Genomic DNA, 20,384 nt, shown 5'->3' with positions numbered 1-20,384 from the left:
CACATGCCAACTCCATGGCAACTCCCTTGCCCTCTGCCCGCCTCGTGTAGATGCGTGAGGTGGTGGGGTGGTAGTCACTGTGATGAGGTTCAAGAGGAGCTGCCTGGGCCCTGCCGTGGCCAACCGGTGGGGCACTCGCCTGCCATGCGGCTGATCCGGGTTCGATTTCCTGCCCGGGTCCTTTGCCAACCCCTCCCCCCCGTCTCTCTCCCAATTCGCTTCCTGCTCACCTCTCACACTGTCCTATCAAATAAAGTCGAAAAATACCTACAAAAAAAATCTTTAAAAAAATAAAAAAGAAGAAGAGCTGTCTGAGAGGTGCTGCTGACTAGTCTGAAACTGGACTACTAGACACACGTGACGCGCCATCATCAGTTTTTATATATTCATTGTGTCAGGTGCGGAGGGAGAGGAATGAACACAAATAGAGGAAACTGGAGAGAGATAAGATGAAGACGAAGTGTACAGGGAGGGAGGAGAAAATGAAGAAAGGGAGGACAGAGAGAGGGGAGGGTATCAGAGAAGGGAGGGAATGAGGAAGGGAGGGAGGATAAGGAAATGTATGATGAAGGGAAGGAATGATAGGGTGAAATAAATAGTAAGAAAGAGTGAAGGAAAGGAGAGAGAAAAGCAAGAGAAGGAGAGAGGGAGGGCAGAAAGGAAGGTGTATCAGAGGAGTTTGACAGTGCATTGGCCTGAAAAAGAAAGAAAGGAAGAAAGAAAGAAAGAAAGAAAGAAAGAAAGAAAGAAAGAAAGAAAGAAAGAAAGAAAGAAAGAAAGAAAGAAAGAAAGAAAAAAAGACAGAAAGAAAGAAAGAAAGAAAGAGAAGATGGTGGTTGGGGTGAGAGGAGGGCCCCATACATATTACTGGAATTGGCATGTGTGTAAGGTCACACCTCTACCTGCTGGTGTGTTCAAACACAGTCCTCCATCTTCAACTGGGCCCAATAACCTCCGCTGTTTACCCTTCCGATAGATCATTCACAGCCTCATTGTGAATATGGTCACAATGAAAAGGCCCATGCCAAAAGAAAGAAACCTTACAGGTTTCATCTTACCTGGAAATTCCCAAAGATTGGGCAATCCTACAGTAGGTCTACTGTTTATGTGTTTTTTTGCCGTGACTCATGATGAAAACATTAACATTCCTGGAAAGGTCAGTGATCCTTTCCAGTTTGACAGAAAGCAGTCATGCATTCTTTGTTGCCACGTTTTTTCTTATAATTACAGAGCAGTTCAGACCACTGATATACTGAATGGTTTCCATTGAATACCATTCAATGGTTTTGAAGCATTCGTGATTGATCTGCAAGAATGCAGAACCCTAAAATTTCCGGGTTCGTACCTTAGCAACACTGAGAACAAGTGCTGATATAGGATAACAGTTGTGTTTGACTGTAAATGAAAAGAATTCTAAAAGTAAGTTATTCAAACTGTCAATCAAATCAACTAACAATAACTCATTGGTCATTTAAACAATTTGAATAACTCTCTAATATAAAGGGTCAGCCTGAAAAAAATATTTGGCTTGTTTGAAAACAGTAGAACATAGAGTAGACACGGCAAGAATTAGCAAAGGAGATGAATTGTTTCAAACTCCCTCAGAGATTAATGGGAAATTGCAGGGGCTTTTTTTCCAGTTTCCGGGTCTAGTCCCACCCCCCATCATTGCCTCACTTAAGAATTAAATATATGGCATCTTTCTATATTCAGGTCAGTGGCTCAACCAATAGCAATAGCAATAGTAGGCTATATATTGGACTTTATCATGATACAATACATGACTGTCATTCAACATTTAAACTCCATTACAGATCTCACTGGTATAGTGACCTACAGTGAGTCCAATATGTATTTGATACCTTGCTGATTTTGCCCGTTTGCCCACTAATAAAGACATGATCAGTCTATAAATGTATGATAATATGTATTCAAACATGGAGAGACAAAATATGAAAAAGAAATTCCAGAAAATAACTTAAAATAATATATTTTAATTTATTTGTATTTAATTTAGGCTAATAAGTATTTGACCCCTCTAGCTAAAGAAGATAAAGTGCTTTGTGGCAAAGCCCTAGTTGTCTAGCACTGAGGTCAGATGCTTCTTTTAGTTGATGACAATGTTTGTGCATATAGTAGAACATATTTTTGCCCATTTTTCTTTGCAGATTATCTCCAAAACATTAATAGTTTGTAGCTGTAGCTTGGCAAATGGGAGGTTCAGTTCTCTCCATAGAATTACTATAGGGTTAATATTTGGAGACTGTCTAGGCCACTTCACGACTTTAATATGCTTCTTATTGAGCCACTCCTTCGTTGCTTTGACTGTATGTTGTGTATTATTGTCATGTTGGGAGATCCAAAAATGGCCCACCCTTCAGTGTAGTGGTGGAGGAAAGGACGTTTGCACTCAGGATTGCACATTACATGTCTCCCTCCATCCATTTGTTGACGATGTGAAGTTGTCCTGTGCCTTGACCATACAAACACCCTCAAACCATAATGATACCACTTGTATGCATGATGGTGAGGAGGGTGTTCTTGGGATCATAGACAGCAGTGCTCTTTCTCAAAACACATTGAATTGTGTTAATGCCAAACAGCTTGATTTTGGTTTCATCTGACTACAGCACCTCCTTATCATATCCTAAACCAGCCTGATGTTCGTTGGGAAACCTCAGATGGGACTGCCCAGGTTCCTTCTGAAGTAGAGGTACCATGTGTGCACTACAGGATTTTATACCTCTGTGGCATTAAGTTCTACCAGTAGTTTTCTCAGTGATTTTGGTCCCAGTAGCTTTGATATCATTGCCTAGTTCATCCCGTACAGGTCTAGGGTGCTTTCTTTCTGTTCTCATGGTTATCAAATCCCTACAAAAGGTCAAATCTTGTATAGAACCCCAGACAGGCTGATGGATAGTCATTTTGTATTCCTCACATTTTGGAAGAAATGCATCAACAGCTGGGTCATTAATACCCAGTCTCTTTCTTGTGACTTTGCTGCCCATTTAATCTTTGTTCAGGTCTAAAATCTTGTCCCTGATATCATTTGACTGCTCTTTGGTCTTTCCCATGATGGTGATGTTGGAGTGTGACTGATTCACTCATACTATGGACTGATTCTGCTGATTAAATGTGTCTTTTATGCATGTTAGTATGTACAGGTGTCTTTCATTCAGATGACAAGTTGATCGGAAGTGCCCATCTGGTCTGTGAGCCTGGAACTGTAATCAGTTGGCAGGGGATCAAATACTTATTTTGCTCGATGAAATGGAAATAAATTAATATATATTCTCTTAAGCTAATTTCTGGAATTTTTTTTGATATTCTATCTCTCCATATTAGAATACATATTATCATAACATTTATTGACTGATCATGTCTTTGTTAGTAGGCAAACCAACAAAATCAGCAAGGGATCAAATACATATTGGACTCACTGTAAGTACTGAAGCACTTTTCTTTGTTTTATTTTAGTTAGAATTCTAATAGCATTTTGTATTAGTTGCACCTGCCTGAGTGACGTTTGGGAAATACCAAGTTGGGTATTGCAATAGTCAAATCCACAGGCAATAATGTATTCATTTCACTATATCCTAGATAGCAAATCCTTAATCTATAGCTATGTTCCTAATGTGCCAAAAAAATGATTTAGTTAAGTTTCACAACATCACAACAAGGTTTTTGACATACCGTAGTTGTAAGTTATTTGGATTCTAAGGAAGCAGAGTTTCTGTCTTCTCAAAACCTTCCATTCTCAAAATCCTCAAAAGCAATTTCAGTGTCGCCTTTACTCAGCTGCAGAGAGCATTTTGAAGCTATTCATATTTTCAAGGCATAAGCACAATAACTCAATGGGGCTACAGTCATTTGAGAGATTTGAAATGGACCTATAGATTTTCAGCACACAGTGTATCTCAAGGGTCCATTACAGTTTACAACAAATAGTTTTACTTTTGGTATGCACTACAGCATCAAAAACCCTAAGCAGATTGAAGTTAAATTGACTAAGGTGGTCGTCTAGACTCAGCAATTATAGTTGTCGTCATGGCCAAGGAGGACTTTTCTCATGAATGTAGTCTAGTCCAACAGAGAGTACAAAACATATTTGTGTTTTAGAGCACAGGTCTGCATAGTAAATAAATGTAATTTTTTATACATGACAGCAATGAGAGATTGCTTAAAAATGGGAAACACCGGTAGGAACGGGTGACTGATTGAGGGATTATTCAATTAGTGGTTTCTGAACCTCTAACCTATTTTTTTTTTCATTTGAGAGAGGAAGAAAAAAGAAGGAAAAACAAGAAGTGAAACTCTTGACGTTACTCCCCTTGATGATCCCCTGAGATGACCATATAATTGTGTGCTTGTCAATATAAATGGCTCAACACTTAAAGTAGACATACAACTAGCTATATTAATTGAATATACAGGCCTACTACAGTAATATCTTATTTTGGAAACAAGCTCATTTTACACATTCCTTGGAGTTAGATAATTGAGTTTTACCTTTCTCCTTTTCATTGTTTAGTCAATTATGCTTTATTTTGCCAGGATTGTCCCATTGAGACAATGGGCCTGTTTATACATAGCCAGGTATTTTGATAAACGAACATCTATCTTTTCTACGCTTACCAAAATATTTTTGTTCACATCATGGACAAATGTGTCTGGTAAAACCAGGCTAGTTATACACAGTGATACACATATAGCGATCTAAATTAACACCCACCAACTGGCCAAATGCTGATAAAAATTCAGTTTGGCTGGTAGAAAAGAAAACTCACTTCCCACTTTGACTGCTAGTGAGTGGTGGGTAATAAGATTTAACATTGACTAGCCAAATTGGCTAGTGATTAAAAAAACTTAATGTATAGTCCTAGATATATATTTAGATGTAGATATAGATATAGGGATATTGAAGAGTTCAGATGCAAAACCCCCTAACTCCATTTCTGAAGACCTGCACTTCTATATTTTTAGAGAACCCCGTTGTTGGCTTGGTTTACATTCATAATAATAATAATAATAATTGTATTTGTATAGCACTGTGTCATACAAGGCATGTAACTCAAAGTGCTTAACAAATGGGAAAAAACATTGTTAGAGATAGATTTAAAAGGAGAGGTATAGAGGAGAGGCAGAAAAAGCAAGAAGGCAGAGGAAGAAGAGGTAGACAGAGAATGTAGAGTCATAAGGTCAACGTAGGTTAGGACCAGGATTCTTAGATGTGTAAGGTCCATAGTGGCTGGGCCTATCATAAGTCATAGATAGTCACACAGAGATTGGGCGCTCAGGTGCGGCCCCTGGTGGCATCAGGGGTGAGGAAAAACTCCCTTTCGCTTGATTCATAGTTTGTGAGGGGGAAAAAAAAGCTCGGTGAGGTCTGAGAAAAAAGACCCCCTGTAGTCAGGAAGAAACCTCAGGCAGAGACCAGCGGCCACCTAGGGGAGCCCCCTGCCAGGGCTGGATTGCGAGTAGTAAGGGCGCTGCGGCGGCTGGGACACTATGACGCCTTGGCAGCTAGGAGTTGGCAAGGATGAAGAGGTGGGTCTTCAGCTGCTTCTTAAAGGAGTCGACGGAGGTGGCTGATCGGATCTCGATGGGGAGGGCGTTCCATCTCTTGGGCGCATAGCAGGCAAACGCGGCGTCGCCGATCTTCTTCTGCGGGGGGTGGGGGTCCTTAGCAGCTTGGCATCAGTGGACCTGAGAGCTCGAGCAGGGGCATAAAAAGAGAGCATGTCTGAGATATAGCTAGGGGCAAGTCCATTTAATGCTTTAAATACTGTGAGCAGAATCTTAAAGTCGATTCTGTATGAGACAGGTAACCAGTGCAGGTCTGCCAAGACAGGAGAGATGTGCTCTCTCATTCTGGTTCTTGTTAGGATTCTTGCCGCAGAGTTTTGAATGAGTTGCAATTTGTCAATTAATTTTTTTGGGAGACCAGAGAAGAGAGCATTGCAGTAGTCTATCCTACTGGTGACAAAGGCATGAATAAGTTTCTCAGCGTCTTGTCGGGGGGCCAAGCCGCGCACTTTGTTGACATTTCTAAGATGGAAAAAAGCAGATTTTGTTATCTTGTTGATGTGAGGCTCAAAGCTCAAATCCGAGTCTATGACCACACCTAGGCTAGTAACCTTATCTTTAATGTGTATGCTTAGGTCACCTAGGCTTGAGTGGAGTTTTGCACGTTTTTTCTTAGGCCCAATGAGCAACACTTCAGTTTTATCTTCATTTAATTTTAGGAAGTTACTGTTCATCCAATCTGTAATGGCAGACATGCATTTAGTCAAGGCATGAATGGCAGTGGTTTGGCTAGGCTCGACAGAGATATATAGTTGAGTGTCATCGGCATAGCTATGAAAATCAACATTGTGCTCTCTGATGATGGAGCCCAGGGGCAACATATAGAGAGAGAAGAGGAGAGGGCCCAAACAACTACCCTGAGCAACTCCAAAAGGCACATCATACTTGTTGGAGACGTATTCTCCGATGGTGACAAAAAACTGTCTTCCTGTAATATATGTTTTGAACCACTCTAAGACGTGACCGGACAAGCCTACCCAAGATTCAAGGCGGTCAATTAGTATGTTGTGGTCTATCGTGTCAAAGGCGGCACTGAGGTCGAGGAGGATAAGTGCTGAAACTTTGTTTGCGGCAGTGCTGAGCCTAAGATCACTTATTATTTTGGTTAGTGCTGTTTCGGTGCTATGGTTGGCTCTAAAGCCTGATTGGAATTTTTCCAAGATATCATTCCCAGCCAGATGTTGATTAAGCTGTTTAAATACAACTTTTTCTAGTACCTTGCTTATAAAGGGGAGGTTTGATATAGGTCTGTAGTTGTTTAAAGAATTCTGATCTAAATTTGTCTTTTTTTAGGAGTGGCTTTACATGGCTGTTTTGAATGAGCTTGGAAAAATGCCTGTAAGCATAGAGGTGTTAACAATTTGCAGTAAAGGTGCTGCTAAGCAACCAAGTATGTTTTTTAGCAGATATGTGGGGATCGCGTCAAGGCTGCAGGTAGACTGCTTACTTTCCCTGACTATTTTACAGAGGTCGTCCTCTGTAATTGGACAAAACTTTTGGAAGCTCTCATGTCTCCTAGGGGGGTTTAACCCTCCCCTCGGTGTATCGCCTGAGTGGGCGACAGAGGTTGCTGCGTTTCCACCTTGGATGCCTTCTCTAATGTCGGCAATCTTTTTATTAAAAAATCTAGCAAATTCCTCGCACTTGGCATGTGATGCTGCATTTAGGTTGTTATTGCTATGTGTTGGATTAAGCAGGTGGTCAATAGTGGAAAAAAGAACTTTCGCATTATGCTGGTTGTCTGTTATGATTTTGGAAAAATATGCTTTTCTCTCTGAGCGTACCGCATTATTGTAGGAGGAGATCTCATCCCTAAGGTATTGTCTATGGACTTCTAATTTAGTTTTCCTCCAAAGACGCTCGGTTACTCTGCATTTTCTTTTTAAGGCTCTAAGTGAGTCATTCATCCAAGGTGAATACCTAGCTCTGGTTCTTGTCGTCGTTCTAATTGGAGCTATGTTATCTTATCTAGAATTCCTCTTAAGTTGTTGTTGAAGCTATCAACCATTTCATCAGGTGTGCAGTGACAATTTAGTAGGTCACCTGATTTGATGAGGTCTGAAATCTTAAGCTCAGCAGAGGCATTAATGCGTCGTCTGTGAATGACATTGTTGGGTGTGCTAATTTGTGTTGAAATGTCAAAATAAAAAAACACACAGTGGTGGTCGGAGAGGCCGACGTCCGTGACCGATATATTATTGATATCAAGTGCATGTGAAATAACAAGGTCAAGTGTGTTGCCTTTTCGATGGGTAGGCTGTTCTGTAACATTCTGGACGAGACCGAATCCATTTAATGTGTCTAAGAAAAGACTTGGCTATTGCGTCATCTGATTTATTTACGTGGATATTAAAATTCGCCAGCAATTATTGCTTTGTCATAGTTAGTAAGTACGTCCGACATGAAGGTGGAGAAATCAGATAGAAATGACGAATTTCGGTGGACGGTACAGAACAATAATGATCAGTTTGAGGTTTGCTTGGACCCTCATTGCCATGTATTCAAATGAAGAGAAAGAGCCCAGATTCATCTTAGTACAATTAAATTTGTTGGAGAAAAGTATGGCTACGCCTCCGCCTCGTTTCTATGGTCTCCGGGCGTGAAGGAATTTTGTAATCGGAAGGGCAAGCCTCAATAAAAGTAGCAGCAGCCCCCCGTCGTCTTTAAGCCATGTTCGGTAAGGAACATAAAGCTTATGTTTTTGTCCGAGACCAGCTGGTTTTTACTACGAAGCTTTTGTTGGTCAAGGACTGCACGTTAAGTAATGCAGCATTAACATTCAAAGTAGTAGAGCTATTGTTTATGCGTTCAGGTGCAATCGTAATTAGGTTGTTGTGTACACAACCAGAGGGTCTGTATCTGCGAGCTTTCCTACGGGTAGTGACAGCGTGGATAGCTAGTGGGGTAGGCCTACTCTCTGTTGGGCACGCAGTGTCTAAATTGGTGTAGTGCTTTGGATTTGAAACACCTGTTAGTCAATCCAAGGACCGATGGGCTTCGAGGGTCAGCTCTAGGTTGGTCCGCGAGGAGACGAGCGCCAGATCTGTTTAAGTGCCTTCCATCTCGTGCGAAAGTTTCTTTCTGCGGTTCCAGAAAGCGGAGAAGTTGTCAACGTAGGGAATGGCTTTCTTGGCGGCAGTGTCTCATCAGCCAGACGTGCAGTTGGCGGATTCGGGAGAACTGGAGGGCAGAGAAACAAACAGAGGGATGGGGCCTGAGATAGCGTATTTTTTTCCAGTGCTGCGAAGGGTATTAATAAGAGAGAGGAAATCGGACTCAAGTTTTTTAGACTGCTGCAGCCGGATGTCATTGGAGCCTGCGTGGACGATGAGAGTTGTGGCAGTAGGATACTGTACTTGATAATACATATAAATAGTTATATTAAATAAATATAATAAAACATATGCAATCTTGATACCTTTGTATTAAATAAAAATGAATTAAGATTATTTTCTGAAAAGGCTCTTAGGGGGTTTTGCATCTGAACTCTTTATAGATATAGATATAGATATAGATATAGGCTAGATATAGATATAGATATAGGGATGTAGAAATGCAGCTGTAGCATCAATAAAACACCATGCCTTGCTTATTGCACACCAAACATGAACTGGTCAAGACACGGGCGGAGTAACTTTACTTATGGGGTAGTTTACTTGAGGAGGAAGTATAGCAAGATCATCGGCATTGCTACATTAACGGCTGTGGTGACAACATTCAAATGCTGCAATGTGGACAGAGAAACACAAAAACACACACAAACAAATACAAATGAAACATGAAGAACTACATGCCGATCACGCCTGCGCAATCACTGAACAGAGAGAGCAAATAAATTATACAATAACACAATACAGTGGTCCTCCACAAACACCTTATATTTACTAGTGTTGCACCGATACCTATACCAGTATCGGCTGGGGCCCCGAAACTGCACTAAAATGGTGGTATCGGTATCGGTATCGGTATCGGCGAGTACCAACAAATAGGGCACCGATACCATTTACAGATGCTCGTATGACACTTAAACACAGCCTTGATCTTAGTTATTTTATATCAGAGGTATTTCAAAAGTATTAAAAGTTCTACTGGATTCACTTTGTACAGTATTAGTCTTTTTCCTGTTTCACAAAGGTAGGCCGCAGCCTGACAAAACCATTGGCGATACTGGACAGTCGGGTATCGGTATCGTATCGGGGACAAAAAAAGGTATCGGTGCAACACTAATATTTACACACACATTATGCTACAAGTGGTTCCCAAACCTTTTCTGCGGCGACAACAAATATTTTCACAACCCCCATTTTCACAACCTAGGGGTCGTGACCCCCTGTTTGGGAACCACTGTGCTACACATTGCCATTCCAAACAGTCTGTACACAGTACTACTCCCAAATGATGGACTGCACTGAACATGGTAGTTACATCTATAAGTCCAAAACTGTAAATTATTTTTTTAGAAAAATATATAAAAAGTACATTATACTAACAAACAGAAAAAAGAAACATTTGAAACTGGCAAATAGGCTGATGTCCCCTGAGTGTAAAAAAAAAGTTTCATATCACACACTTGTGCATTTCAGTGCGTAGGGCGCTCACGCTGAACATTTTGGTAAATTCAGTGCACTTAAAGTGCCCAGATGCTGCCTTAACAACGGACAAAAGAGTGAAGGAAATGTAAGTACAAGTACAAGACGCTGTGCAATGTTATCTAGCCAACCAATATTTTGGCAAGCTAATGCAGTGTTCACCTGAGATGATGTGAGACACAGAAATAATCTTTTCTATTCCAACAATTTCTATTCTATTCTCAACTCTATTTTGTTTCTAATATTTTCTGTCTTTCTCTTTCTTTCTATTCTCATGGTAATGTACAATCTTAAAAAAAGCTTAAAATATATCTGTAAGATAGAGTCTGTGGCACAGTTTGAGAACAGCTGTCAATGTCATTGATTAGTTTCATACCATGCATTGTACTTACAGTAATGCATAAAGACAGTAAAATACATTATTCTTTTCTCTACTCTACTAGCCTAGTAAACTAGCACCACCCACCAGCGGCAAAAAATATTTTTGCCTGCGAGTGGGTCTATCCTCGGACAATGCCCCATGCCCTGAAACTGGCAGACCAATCAATCACAACGCATTTGTTTTGATTTGTTTTGAATCTTTGGATGCAAAGCGGACAGGGTTTTGAGGTTGTGACGACAAAGCATTGGCCAATAGGCACAGAGGCAGTTTGAAAAACAACGGGTTGTTCCCATTAACAATCTTCCAATGTCTCATTGATCGGTTCTAGACTAAATAGTCACATTTCATCTCACACGTAGTCTGGCTTGCCAGGCTACTACTCTACTCTATTCCGTTCTACTCTAAACAAAGAAGTAGGCTGTTTATTTAAGGCAAAGCCACAAAATGTTGCTCCAGGCTAGCATGAGTTGTTATTGTATTGCTGTACTGCATTGTGTCGTGCGTGGTCCAGGCTAGGCTGAGCCGAGCTATCATTGGAGGTCCCCGTGCGGTCTTCAGCCTCCATGCAGGAGTTCGTCAACAGGGGGCAGTAGAGAGCCCTGCAGCAGCCCGTGCGCAGGTGCAGCCTGTCGCACATCCTCCGCATGACGTGCCTGAAGGTGGCCCTGAGCGCGGACGAGGAGAAGTAGTAGATGAAGGGGTCCAGGCAGGTGTTGAAAGTGCTGGTGAGCACGGCGTACTTGCGCCAGTGCGGGCTCTTCCAGGTGGCGTAGCCCACCAGGTGCGAGATGTTGTAGGGCCCAAAGCAGAGCAGGAAAACCAGCATGGTGCCCACGGCCAGGCCGATGGCACGCTGCCTCTTGCGGCGCGTGATGTTGGGCAGGCCCGACAGGATGCGGATGAAGTTGGCGTAGCAGAAGGTGCAGATGACGAGCGGCACGCAGAAGAGCACTATGCACAGCTCCAGGCGCACGGGCAGCAGGACGGTGAGCTGGGCCGGCGTGAACTCCTCGTAGCAGGTGTCGCGGTCCGAGGGGTCGATGGCGGTGGCGTTGACGTGGTCGTAGTACTGCATGATGTAGACGATGCTGCAGTGCGAGAGCGAGAAGGCCCAGGCCACGAAGACGAAGATGGCGGCGTAGCGTGGACGGCGCTTCAGCTTGTACTTGATGGGGAAGGCCACGCCCAGGTAGCGCTCCACGGAGATGCCCGTCAGCATGAAGCTGCTGTTGTAGATGGTGGTATAGAAGATGTAGCCCGACATCGGGCACAGGAAGTACGGCATGTGCCTAATAAATGAATAAATAGTAAGATTACGTAAAAGCATTATCTGATATAGAATTGTTGTAATTAAAGGAAAGTACCAATTTTCCTTCAGACAGTAATTACAGTAGGCCTGATATATGATATATGATAATGTGTTAATGGACTATGATGCCTAATACCGTATGTGAACCATAACCTAAAGTCTTAGCCTTTTTCTTTATCTACAATGATTCTATATCACATAATCCTTTTATTCTTATTATTTGAATCCGTGCTAGTCCCTGCATAGTTTTAAAAAAAAACTAGAGATGCACCGGAGCCTGATTTTTAGGATCCTGCCGGATATCGGATCCACTGCTTAAGATCCTGCCGGATCCAGAACCGGATACCGGATCTTACGAAAGGGTGAAACACATAGCCAACTCGCACACGTGGGCCCTTTTTATTACGTTGGCGCAAACTGTTTTAAGACTCATTGGCTTACTGCCACACTGCCTTCAACTGCCGCTTCCAAAGGGCTTTCACTCCATGCAGCGATTGGGGTTGTGATAGACTGACTGAAAAGCCTAGGCTACGTAAAAAGTAGAGATGCCCCAGATCCTTATTTTTAGGTAACTGCCGGATACCGGATCCACTGCTTAAGATCCTGCCGGATCCGGATAGTCTGAAAAACCCTATTATCCTGCCGGATCCGGAACCGGATCTTGGATCCTGTACATCTCTAAAAAAAAAACTAAAAAAAAAACGTTTCTGTGTACTGCACGTACCACTTCATGCCGTCCACGGCCTCCTTCATGCGAAAGGGCAGGAAGAGCAGGAAGACCAGGTCGGAGACGGTGAGGTTGAGGAGGAGGACGTCGACCGGCGTGGCGTTCTGCCGCACCTTCTTGATGAAGGTGAAGAGGGCCAAGGTGTTGGCGGGGAGGCCGAAGATGAAGGTGATGACGTAGACCACCAGAACCAGCTGGCTATCAGGCTGCTGCTCCGTCATGGTTGTATTGCTGCTGTGCAGAGTAGAGTAGAATAGAGTAGAGTAGAGCACAGAAGAGTAGAGTAGAGTAGAGTAGAGTAGAGTAGAGTAGAGTAGAGTAGAGTAGAGTAGAGTGCAGGAGAGGAGAATAGAGGAGAGGAGAGGAGAGGAGAGGAGAGGAGAGGAGAGGAGAGTAGAGTACAGTAGAGTACAGTACAGTACAGTGGAGTAGAGTAGAGTACAGTAGAATATAGTAGAGTAGTTTAAAGTAGAGAAGAGAGTAGAGAAGAGAAGCGCATAGAGTAGAGAAGAGTAGAGTAGAGTACTTTTATTAATCCCGAAGGAAATTAAGGTGTCTGTCATCTTACTTAAATACACAAATACAAAACATACACAAATACCTAACAATGGGCTAGTGTTTCGCACCATTACCCCAGGGGACCCAGGCTAGATTCTGGCCCAACATCGTTTACAGACCCTTCCCATATCTACTGCATCTCCCGTTCAGTCCCTGTCAAAATCATTGACTGTAATATCTCAATAAAGACCTCATAGCCCAAATATATATATTTTGTAAATGTATCGGAGCGTATATGGTGCAGATGGAGTCGCCGGCGGGCCTATTCACTGTTTGCATTAATACTCAACTATCATAACAACGTTGCTATGACATTACCAAGGGCCTTAAGTTACAGATTAAGACATGATTACAATTTTGGTGACAATAAGGTTGTAACATAGGATCTGCACTAACCTACAGTACAGTGCATGCATCATACTATTGTGGTGGTGCGATCAAGTGGGACCAGCAGTAACATTTGAGGAACCTGCATATTGAAAGTGTGTCAAAGCTTTTTCTAAAATATATTTAGGAATAAATATATATTTTTGCCTGTATTTGTGACAGGACAGTGGAGGGAAGAAAGGAAATGAGTGGGGTGAGAGAGACAGGGAAGGATCAGCAAATGACGGCAGGAATCGGACCCAGGTTGTTGGCATAGTAACTCAGTGCTCTACCGGTAGGCCACAGCAGGGCCAAAGTGTGTCAAAGGTTAATCAACATCCATGCCCCTCTTGAGGTGCACACTTCAGACCTCTTATCACAAAACCTCAGAAAACCATCACAATCTACAGTGCTAAGAGTGTGATCACAAGTTTGAGATTGGAAACAACAGGTATTACACAGAACTAGTACTGTGAAGAATGAGGACAGAAAAAAGAAACCAAAACAAAAAAAGATTGATTACAATTGACATTATCAGTAGTGCTGGCGGGCCTATTCTCTATTTGCTGAAATTGCTCAACTACATTATAACAACGTTACTATGACAATGCAGATAGTCTTAAGAAACAGGTTAAGACATAGCGGTTACAATTTCGGTGAAAGTAGGGTTATAACTTAGGCTCTGCACAAAGGGCTTAAGAGTATGAAGAAAAGGATAAATATTACTGAAGGAAAGGGTGGGAAATGAAAAAGAGCAAACCAAAACTAGCCCGATTATCATCAACTTTCAAATCTATTCAAGATACAGAAGGTGTTCCGTTGCTAGGGCGCAGCTTGGCTAAACCAATGCAAAATAAAACCCTGATAGATTAGTGAGACCAGCGACCTCAGAGAAGAAACACAAATGCATTAGAGGTTAACCGACATGCAGTTTCCACACGAGGTGTGAAACTCAGAGCTGAGTTGAGGCCCATCACAAAACCTCAGAAAATGCTTACAAAGCCACCCTACACTTAGACAATTACACCCCTCTCAGTCACAACTAAAGGGTGTCACACAGAAAGTAAACAAAAACTGTGAAAATGGAAAGAAAAATGTCTTCACACTGCAGTGTTTTTTTCTTCACAACTAATTCCTTCTTTTATTGGCTAAGCTTTCGGTCAAAGATCTTCCTCAGGGCAATCTAAAGCTACAAGGATCTATTCACATGCAGTTGAAGAAGATAGACAAACTGAAGAGTTAAGATTGGAAATACAATAAATAAATACTAAAAATAATATGAATAATAATAAACAATATAAAAAAATAAAGGAAAAAAACTTAAACCAGAATAGTGTTGTGGTGTACCATCTGTTCTATGAGCTAGGAAAACAAGCTGGGTTTCTTTTTCAGTAATAAATAATGTATTCAGGTGGGCCACACAGAGAGAGCGTAAACAGATGCCGTTGTTGAAACTCGACTTAGTTTTGGGCATTGTTTACAGTGTTGCCAGATTGGGCGGTTGTCCGCCCAATTGGGCTACTTGGGATGGCCGTCTGCGGGTAAAAATGGGAAAAATTGGCCATTTGGCGGTTTATTGAGCAGTTTTGTGCCCATAGAAACCCATGCAATTTGTGGAAATTGGGCGGAATTTAGCGCATTTTGGCGTTTTTTGAGAACCTTTTGGGTGAGATTTGATCAGACAAATCTGGCAACACTGATTGTTTATTGTTTACTGACATGGCTGCTTAATCAAAATCAGCCAGAAACCCAAACCCAACAGATGGCTGATTTGATTTAATGTCTCGTTAGACAGTCTCTTGAACCATTAATATGACCTCGTGAAAAATGTCTCTGTATTCTGCATTATTTCTTTTTTTATTATTTCTCTTTTATTTGACTAGGGTAGTCATGAGGCAATTGCCTCTTTTCCAAGTGAGTACTTGCTTGTTTACTTACTTAGTGTATTTAACTTGCTTACTTACACGTGCACATATTTATGTCAACAGTCACTATTCCCGTGTAAAAGATTCATTAATCCCATCTGCCCAAACCAGCCCCTTCTCTCCCTGGGCCTGGGACAAGTGACCTCTTTGTCTCCCCCTGTCGGCCTCCCTGATTCTATCACACAGAGCATTTTATGTATTTTCCTTTTCAGATATCTCCTACACTTTGTCCCCTGAACACACACACACCGCAAGGCCATAGGAACTGTGTTTCTCATTGCAGTTGAACTCTCAATGCTGCAAGGTACACACAGTGTGCATTCAGGAACACTCCATCAGTCTATGGTACAGGGAGAAGGGAGAACACTACGCACCAATCCTGACCTTCTAAAATATTCTGCCAGCGTTCGCTCTGCTGTGAAGGGCATTGTTTATGGAAGGAAATTGAATTCTTATACGCAAGGAGAGGTGGGATTTCTGTGGTGATCAGCTTGCTCAAGATTTCCCATGTTGCAATGGAATCATGTTAGAAAAACACTCCGACCACAGCTACATTCTCTGATCCTTGTGATTCTATGCCATTCTTTTTCACTCTACACTTTCAGACTCTTGTCAATTATTTTTTTGTTAATCTAACTGTTAAGCACAATGAGCTACATGTCATGTATGAATTGTGCTATACAAATAAAGTACATTATTATTATTACTTAGAGAGACTTCTGTATAAGATGAAACAACCACATCTGATAGCTCCTCCTACTGGTTCAGTATACTATACAAAGACAAAGTTCAGTGACGATGTTACATGGAAACTGAGAGAAATGCCTTGAAAGGTATTAGGCTTTTAGTTACTGCAAATTTGACATGACAGTATCTCTAAAACGGGGCACATTTGGACCATAAGGCTTTGTCACAAGATAAAAGAGGTTTAATGATTGAAGACCATTTTCGGTCTAAACTCAATGTTGACAATATATGTAGACTGCTATAGTTATTGAGTTCAGCAAAAAATGAGTTGCGCTCTTGACACACGTCCTTTTAGCCCCTGTTGCGATGGTCAAGTAGACATAAACTGTTTGCAGGGGAGACTCGCACACAGAATGACCACTCAAAAGTGTTTTTTCAGAGTGTTTTTTTTACTTGGTGGAGCCCAGAAGGAGTGAAGAAAAAAAGAAAATAAAAGGTGAAAACGTTTCAGTCCTCCTGGACTTTCCTCAGTACTATAGTTATTGCACTTTGCCTTCGTAGGGCAGTATTGTGGTGCCATATACTGTATTTCCAGCATGGAGGGCACAAGGGAAACTTAAGCGATGGATAAATTATCACATCATCACATACATTAAAAATTATAACGTCCAAAGTCACTTATCTGATCAAAGTTACAGCTGTTCTCTCATAACTGAATTCAGAAGCTTTCGTTTGCAGTCATACGCTCGCTGAGCACCGAGTTGTTCTTATAAGCTGTGCACACTACAATCAGTTTTATTTAATGTTATTATATTTAGTAATTATGATCTGATTGCTGCAAGCACAATTCTATTAAGTTCATTAAATGAATCATTGGGTTGATGTTAATGTCCTGCAATAAGGAATGTAATTGAGTTATATCTGCATCAAGCAGGCAGTTGAGAAAAACAAAAGCACATTAAAGGATGTCGTTATCTTCTGATCTCACAGTTTAAACAGATGTTTGGTGATAAGAAGGCCAATACAATATATGGCAGTGACTGCTCCTGTGCTCATGACACACATGCACATATACAGACACAAACTGTCTCTCACACACACACACACACACACACACACACACACACACACACACACACACACACACACACACACACACACACACACACACACACACACACACACACACACACACACACACACACGCGTATGTACAGTGCATCCTGTAAACACACACACGCATGCACATGTGCGCGTGCAGACAGACAGACAGACAGACAGACAGACAGACAGACCCCCCCCCCCCACACACACACACACACACACACACACACACACACACACACACACACACACACACACACGCACGCACACACACACACACACACACACACACAGACAGGGTCAAGCTCGCCCCGGCCCTACATCCTGTTTCCATGCAGTTACTACTGAGGAAGAAAGGAGAGGACTGGTGTGTGTGTGTGTGTGTGTGTGTGTGTGTGTGTGTGTGTGTGTGTGTGTGTGTGTGTGTGTGTGTGTGTGTGTGTGTGTGTGTGTGTGTGTGTGTGTATGTGTGTGTGTGAGAGAGAGAGAGAGAGAGAGAGAGAGAGAGAGAGAGAGAGAGAGAGAGAGAGAGAGAGAGAGAGAGGAAGAAAGGAGAGGACTGGCCATAAACACTGCACTGATAAGAGCAACTGTGACCTCGCTCGGATATTATTATTGCAGATGGGCATTATTGTGTGCGCGTGTATGTGTGAGTGAGTGAGAGAGAGAGAGAGAGAGAGAGAGAGAGAGAGAGAGAGAGAGAGAGAGAGAGAGAGAGAGCGCGCGAGAGAGAGAGAGAAAGAGAAATTGCTTGAGAGAGAGAGAGAGAGAGAGAGAGAGAGAGAGAGAGAGAGAGAGAGAGAGAGAGAGAGAGAGAGAGAGAGAGAGAAATTGTTTGAGAGAGAACACTTGGTTTGCATTAGAGCAATGGTGGCCAATCAGTGGGAGACCAAGAGCCATATTTTGTACTGTGTTACAACAAAGAGCCACAACGGCACAAACATCACGTGGGCACATAAACATGGGCGCACCAACATGGGCGTCACACATCCTTCTTGCATCACAGACCAGCAACATCAAACACATGGGCACAAATGATCATCAACCCTGTTTAGAGCTTGTCACAGGCTGAAACCAGACAAGTGATAGTGTAAACAGTCTTTGAGTCCCACTGCCTATTAAACCACTGCACTACCACTTTCCCTTCCCTTCAAATGCCTCGTCCCCACTCAATGCCCAGGTGTGCATAATGTCCCTTCATAATAGACCGTCTCTGATACATCATCCCTCACCCCCACTCATTGCCCAGGTTTGCATATGTTGTCCAAGCTTAAGAAGCCAATCTAGCGTGACTTACATAGTCTGTTAATATTAATGTTAATGAACAAGTGGATTTGTATAGACACACAAGTGCACTTGTATAAACCGTGAACAGTCACAAATGTCTGAGGCCTCGTGACATCCTAGTGGTTCATCATGCATGTACACAGTAAATTCTGCAGTGCTCATTTAACACTTAAGAGAGTTGATTTGACATCATTTGGACTCAAATGAACTCTCTAAGTGTTGAAGTAACACCGCAACATTTACTGTGTACGCATGTACTACTACGGTACATATGGTACGTCATGTAGGCATATGTACAGTATTGCCTATATAAGGGATTCATGCATATGCTGTTGTATCAGTTCTGTAATTTGAGTCTACACTGATTAGGCTGTCTGTTTTTATTGGATTTGATTGGATTGGATTGGATATTGTACTGTGTGTTTAGTGTAATAGGCCTATTAAATATTCTAATTTACAAAGTAGACATGTGTGAGTAAACATGTAGTCACAGAGCTAACATAGTCAGCATGTTCATATTCATATCATATTTATACATGTACAGTACATGTCCATTAAAGATGATACTGATTCTGAAGACATAAACATCATAACACAATCCACGATCGGTATATGGAGGCTCAAGGGTTTGCCTTGAAATGAATAATTATATCAAAAAACTCATCTATCTATCTATCTATCTATCTATCTATCTATCTATCTATCTATCTATCTATCTATCTATCTATCTATCTATCTATCTATCTATCTATCTATCTATCTATCTATCTATCTATCTATCTATCTATCTATCTATCTATCTATTCTTTTCACAAAATGCATAGCACATTCACTTTTTTTGTTGTGTAATAAATACTGTAATATTATAACAAAACTTTAGACACCTTGAAAAACGCAGGTTAAAATGAATATAAATCAAGATACATGTTGCTTCCAAACTCTTTTGAAGGTGGTACAGATGAGACTGCATCATGCAATAGGCTAGCAGAGACACGTTACACATACCTTGGTCAGAGAGGTCCACGACGTGTGATGATGTGAAGACTCACCAAAAAAGCTTGGCCTGCTTTCTGTCAAGACGCTTTATAGTAGATGCCGCAACACACGTACACACACACACTCCGCGCAGTGCACTAACCACAGACTCTAAAGAGGAAATGCGGATTTCCAGTTTGGGTTGCATTAACAGATGAGTCAAATGCGTCATCATACCGTACGCACAACTACAAGACATTTTTTAGAGCATTTTACTGGCTGTGGCTGGCTGGCTCTGGCTCTACTTGCTCAAACAGTTTTTAATGATTTACGTACAAGAAGCATTGATGACTGTAAAAAAATAAATGATCAATCAATTTCCTTTTTTTCAGACTTATTGTAACCACAGCAGCCTAATGCCACTACCAAAGGCCACCATACCACCACCATATCTATATATACAGTGTGTGTGTATATATACAGGGCTCTGAATTAACTTTTTTTCACTACCAGCCAAAAGGCCTAGTGTATATTAATCTTACCGGCCAAACACACACTCACAAATGGGTCAAGATGACTGGTACGTTTTCTATTCTTCCAGGCAAACTGAATGTTCACTAGCATTTGGCTGGTTGGCGAGTGTTAATTTGGAGCCCTATATATGAAGAGTTCAGATGCAAAACCCCCTAACTCCATTTCTGAAGACCTGCACTTCTATATTTTTAGGGAACCCTGTTGTTGGTTTGGTTTACATTCATGTACTTGGTAATACATATAAATAGTTATATTACATAAATAAAATAAAAAAATATGGAATTTTGATAGCTTTGTATTAAATAAAAATGAATTAAGATTATTTTCTGAAAAGGCACTTAGGGGGTTTTGCATC

The 20,384-nt window shown here is 41.6% G+C and overlaps 1 protein-coding gene across 2 annotated transcripts; it reads right to left on the bottom strand.

The window, feature by feature from the left end:
• Positions 1-9,215: 9,215 nt before the first annotated feature.
• On the bottom strand, positions 9,216-19,569 carry LOC134448328 (free fatty acid receptor 2-like). Of its 2 annotated transcripts, none has more exons than XM_063198010.1 (3): positions 19,526-19,569; positions 12,591-12,827; positions 9,216-11,846 (listed from the first exon to the last, which is right to left on the bottom strand). In XM_063198010.1, the coding sequence occupies exons 2-3, from the start codon at positions 12,812-12,814 to the stop codon at positions 11,015-11,017; spliced, it is 1,056 nt and encodes a 351-aa protein (XP_063054080.1). In that variant the 5' UTR covers positions 12,815-12,827; positions 19,526-19,569; the 3' UTR covers positions 9,216-11,014. The 2 variants fall into 2 exon arrangements, with proteins under 2 accessions (XP_063054080.1, XP_063054081.1); XM_063198011.1 differs by having other exon boundaries at positions 12,591-12,824.
• Between the last annotated feature and the right edge of the window lie 815 nt (positions 19,570-20,384).

This window comes from Engraulis encrasicolus, chromosome 5 (assembly GCF_034702125.1).
Source record: "Engraulis encrasicolus isolate BLACKSEA-1 chromosome 5, IST_EnEncr_1.0, whole genome shotgun sequence".
In the NCBI taxonomy this organism is placed as follows: Eukaryota; Metazoa; Chordata; class Actinopteri; order Clupeiformes; family Engraulidae; genus Engraulis; species Engraulis encrasicolus.
The sequence above is the reverse complement of the archived record's forward strand: the minus strand, read 5'-3'. Positions and strand labels throughout refer to the sequence as shown.